Here is a 4,776-nt window from a genome sequence, read left to right as displayed (position 1 = left end):
CCTCCTCCTCTTCCTCCTGCTGCAGCAGGGGGGTCCGGCTCACCGCGTCCTGCCTAGGACAGGGCCCCAGAGTGTCCTTCCCACCTGTGCTCCTCAGGCGGCCCTGCAGCCCCTTCCTCTCCTGCCTCCCCCTCCCCAGCTCTGGGACCCCGGCTGTGGGTGCTGCAGCCACCAGGTGGGAGCATGGGGCCTGCTGATCTCCTGACCCCTGTGACCCCATTGGGGCACCTGAAGGCTATGGCTGAGGCCCTACCCCCATTCCAGGTCTCCTGCCCAACACCACCAGCCTCTGCAGACCCCAGCCCCAGGGGCCAGGCCTACCCGGGAACCCAGCGTGGGGTGCAGGCACCAGGTAGGGGCCGGTGCTCGGGGTCGGTGAGCTGCATGAAGGGCCGGTGGAAGTAGTGCAGCTGCAGAATGCAGGCAAGCAGGAAGAAGCCGGGGACCAGGATGCTGGAGAAGAGCTCGGACACGCTGAACTGCTCCAGGCCCAAGTCCCCCAGCCTGGGTGGGGGGGCGGGGTAGGGGTCAGCATGGTTGCATGGCCCCTATGGTGGCATCCCGCCGCCCCCAGCCCCATCCCAGACTCACTGCTCATCGGTGAGGCCCGTCAGGTTGCGCCAGTAGGCCGGGAAGTCCTGGAACTGGAAGGTGTAGACGGCCACCAACACCAGCATGGTGTAGGCCACCACCAGCCACCAGAATGCCTTGAGCAGCTTCCGCCACAGGCTGTAGTAGACCTGCCGGCCAACGGGCGCAGTGAAGCCGGCTGTGAGGCCCAACCGCCTGACTCCGTGCCCCTCTGTGCCCCCACCTCCACCTCTCTGTGCCCCGTGCCCCCACACCTGGAAGAGGATGAGACAGAGCAGGAAGAGCAACATGTAGACGATCTTGTAGACCACCAGGCGGCCAGCAAAGCTGACCACGATGAACATGCCTGCGCACACGTAGATCCAGTACTTGGCGTAGATGCCCCTGACCAGCTCCCCCAGGCTCCGCAGCAGCATCTGCGTCCGCGTGGGCTCTGCAGCGGGTGGGGCACGGCATCAGGACCAGGCAGGTGGGAAGGAGCTGCCCCCCAGTCACCCAGCCCTCCCGCCCGCTCACCCGTGGCGGCCACGGTGACCTCCGTCAGCGCCACAGGGGCCCGTGCCCTCCTCAGCAGCTTCTCCTTCACAAACTGGCGCAGCAGGAGCCAGAAGGTCAGGGTGCACAGCAGCTGGGGAGACGGGGGCGGCATCACTGAGGGGCCCAGGCAGGGGAGCCGGAGGCGAGACTAGAGCAGGAAGGTGTCCCCCAACCTGCCATCCTCCTCGCAGGCACGAGTTCACAAACAAACGCGCACACACTCCCACACAGTGGCTCCTACTCACACATGATCTTGTGTGCACACAGACCCACAGGTGAACACGGGCTCACATGTGTTTGCATGCTTGCATGCCCGTGGACTCACATGGTGAGGTGTAACCCACACCCCCCACATGGCCACCGGTGGCATGGATGCCCAGGTGCAGTGACCTGTCTCACAAGGGGCACCATGAGGGCACAGAAACTCACTGGGACCTGGGACCACATGCAGTGCTCACAGAGCCTGTCTCAGGCAGATAGGATGGTGCCCCCAGCAACGTGAGGTTGTCACACATTCACTCGACAAACACCGATTGAGCAACTATGCTGGGCTTGGCCAGGGGTCCAGGTGACACCCAGACACAGGCCCTGGGCTGTAGCACGCCCACCACACTGGGAGCCGGGGGAGGGCCGGGCGGACTCACCATGGCACCCAGGTCCAGGCAGGGGTAGCGGGTGTGCTCCAGCCCCAGCTGGCGCAGGCTGACGGGGCCCAGGGCGGTGGGCAGCTCGGGCCGCAGGTCCATGGCCCACACATAACGCAGGCAGCAGAGTGCCAGCCCATAGAGCAGGATGAAGGGCGAGCAGAGCATGGCCAGCTGGTGGCGGCTGCGTACCGTCCAGATGAGGCAGGCCCAGAGCAGCAGCACGAAGGTCAGCCAGCTGTGGTAGGTGATGCTCCACACCTGCGGGCCGGGCGGGGCAGGGCTGCACGCACGCTCCCCAGGCCAACAGGAAAGCAAACCCGCCCTGCTGGCCCACCCACACACCCACCGCACAAACGTGCACACACAACCACGCAGCTGCTGGCTGGCCTGGACGGCTTGTGGCCCAGCAGGCAGGCCACAGTCCCACCCACTTCTGGCGACAAGGCACCAGGCCACCATCCTCTCCTGGAATGCCGTGAGAGCCCGTGGGAAGGCCCAGCCCTCGGCTGGTCCGGGCCCGTGCCCTTACCATCATGGCGATGAGGGCACACACGTAGCTCTGGTCCATGATGAGGTGGCCCAGGCCGTGCAGCGGAGACGTCTCCTTTGGCTCAGCCAGCCGGGGGCATGCTAGGGTGAGGGTAGGGGTCACAGGTGAAGCAGGATGCCTGCTGGGGAGGCTCCAAAATCAATAGGGCAAAGCCCCTACCCATACCTGACTCAGCCCCCAAGTGCAGACAGTGCTGGAGCTGCAGTCTGGGGCGGGGGCGGGGGGAGCCATGCTTAGCACAGTCTCATAGGGGCTCTGGGGGCAGAAAAGGGTCCAGGTTCCTGTCTGACCCTGTTCCCAATGTGTCGTGGGACCCTGGCCCATTCTCACCCCCCCTCCCAGCTTTGGTTTCCAAGACTCTAGAGGGACAGGGTGGAGGAGATGGCCTCAGTCCTTCCAGCTCTGTGAGTGCCCACATCCCCCGAGGCCAGCAACTTCATCCCCTTTGTAAGATGGAAATCGAGGCTTAGGGCAAAAGAAAAGAAAGAAAAAGCACCGAGGAAAAAAGCCCAGACCTGCCCTGGAGACACAGAGCCAGCCCAAGACAAAGCAGTGAATAACTCTGGGACTGAGAGGCAAGCGGACAGGCAAGGGAGATCCCTGCAGGGTCTTGGGTCCGTGAGTAAGTGAGTGAAAGTCGCTCAGTCGTGTCCGACTCTTTTTGACCCCATGGACTATACAGTCCATGGAATTCTCCAGGCCAGAATACTGGAATGGGTAGCCTTTCCCTCCTCCAGGGGATCTTCCCATCCCAGGGATTGAACCCAGGTCTCCCGCATTGCAGGCAGATTCTTTACCACCCAAGCCATGAAGGTCCGTGGGCAGCCCCAAAGAAGGGTGAAGCTAGAGAGGCCGATACGGCAAGGCCGCCAGGGGGCAGCACTGCACGGCTACATATACTTACAGGTTCGCTGCTGGACGGCGCTGTGGCCAGTGAGGTCGTGTATGATGCAGTTGTCCTCGGGGTCTGGTGTTGTGGGAGTAGGCATTGTGTGCTGTAGACAAGCCAAGCCCATGAGCCAAGCCCGTGGGCAGAGGGGTGCCAGCCCCACCTCTCAGTCCCGACTGCTCACCTGGGCAGCCCCTTCCTCCTTGATGGCCACAACTCTGGCCTGACCCTGGGGCCACTGGTCCACCTCGGTCAACTCCACCTCCCGTGTGTCATCGTCCCCGGCCGCCTCCTTCCTCTGTGGAGACCAGAGGTGACGATCAGCCCCCTTGCCCTGGCCCAAGGGGGTAGGGGACGCAGGGCGCTGGCCTGGGTGCTCACCTGGTCCACAGGCTGGTGGGCATGGAGCTTCAAGAGCGAGGTCACCGTGTAGCAGAGCAGCAGCAGGATGCCGGGGCTCACGTACACGGGCCAGTCGTGGTTAGCATTGATGACCAGCACGTTGGGGCTGGAGCAGTTGGTGGGGGCCAAAAAGTCCTTGAGACCAAACACCCTGCCCAGAGAAGGCGTGTTGGTGACTGCGGCGAGGGGGTCATGGGTGCCGGGTGGGCAGGGCTGGGGCGAGGGCAGGGCGGTGCCTGGGGCGAGCCCTCACCTGGCCCAGATGCCAGCAGGTGGGAGAGTGGCCTGGGCGAGAGGTGTCTGGTAGCAATAGAGGCAGATGAGATGGCCGGTGCCAACGCAGCTCACCATGACACAGAGTGTGTTGAAGCCCAACAGGCTGATGGGGAAGTGACAGGCCCACCAAGTGCCAATGGCCAGGAAGAGCAGGAAGTAGACACTGGAGAAGGCTGAGGGGTGGGCAATGCCTGCGGGCCAGGCAGGGGCACACAGGGTCACTCCTGGCTGGGGTGGTGTGACCACCGTCTCACTGGTCAGTGGGGAGCTTGGCTGCTGAGACCCCTCCCAGCGTGATGGTCAGAGGTGGGGTCCCAGCCTCCTGCCCAGTGAGTACCTGCCAGTGCGAGCAGCATGATGGCCAGAGTCCGCCCAGCTGCCACAAGCAGCCAGTGAGCTGTGATCCGGAACCGGGCGGCCAGCCGAGATCTCCGCGTGGGGGACAGTTCAGGGGCTTCCCGCAGCTCCCCCAGTGAGCCAGTGTCCAGTTCCTCACTGTCATCGTCCTGCCAAGGTCATGGGAAGAGCAGAGGTCAGGCACATGATGGGGGAGGGGGAGGAGGGAGGAGGGAGTAGAGAGCGGGAAGGGGAAAGAAGGAAGTGGGGAGGAGGGGGCAGGGAGGGAGAGGGAGGTGGGGGCAGGGAGGGAGAGGGAGGAGGGAGAGGGAGGCGGAGGGAGGGAGAGGGAGGAGGGAGGAGCCCACCCCTGTGGCCATCTCCCTGGCCCCCCTTCACACCCACTGCTGGCCCTCTGAGGTCACAGGGCCACTAGCCTGTGTGCACCAGTGCTGCCCTCCATGCCTGGTCTGCCCACCACCTTCCCATGGCCTCGCAGCCCTGGAGGCCTTCCTGGAGGTGGCCCACTGCAGCAGTGACACCTTCCT

General features: G+C 64.2%; 1 protein-coding gene across 1 annotated transcript in view; it reads right to left on the bottom strand.

Moving 5' to 3' along the window:
• Positions 1–4,776, bottom strand: part of PIEZO1 (piezo-type mechanosensitive ion channel component 1) — a 27,559-nt gene that overhangs the window by 14,046 nt on the left and 8,737 nt on the right. Inside the window, exons 6-17 of the mRNA XM_010843994.1 lie at positions 4,230–4,398; positions 3,870–4,083; positions 3,596–3,767; positions 3,399–3,512; positions 3,230–3,320; positions 2,305–2,405; positions 1,773–2,033; positions 1,108–1,219; positions 846–1,024; positions 592–740; positions 322–504; positions 3–53 (exon numbers count right to left, since the gene is read on the bottom strand). Coding sequence (XP_010842296.1) covers positions 3–53; positions 322–504; positions 592–740; positions 846–1,024; positions 1,108–1,219; positions 1,773–2,033; positions 2,305–2,405; positions 3,230–3,320; positions 3,399–3,512; positions 3,596–3,767; positions 3,870–4,083; positions 4,230–4,398 — 1,796 coding nt within the window. The remainder of the gene's footprint in view (positions 1–2; positions 54–321; positions 505–591; positions 741–845; positions 1,025–1,107; positions 1,220–1,772; positions 2,034–2,304; positions 2,406–3,229; positions 3,321–3,398; positions 3,513–3,595; positions 3,768–3,869; positions 4,084–4,229; positions 4,399–4,776) is intronic.

This window comes from Bison bison, unplaced genomic scaffold, assembly GCF_000754665.1.
Source record: "Bison bison bison isolate TAMUID 2011002044 unplaced genomic scaffold, Bison_UMD1.0 scf7180017864192, whole genome shotgun sequence".
NCBI lineage: Eukaryota > Metazoa > Chordata > Mammalia > Artiodactyla > Bovidae > Bison > Bison bison.
The sequence above is the reverse complement of the archived record's forward strand: the minus strand, read 5'-3'. Positions and strand labels throughout refer to the sequence as shown.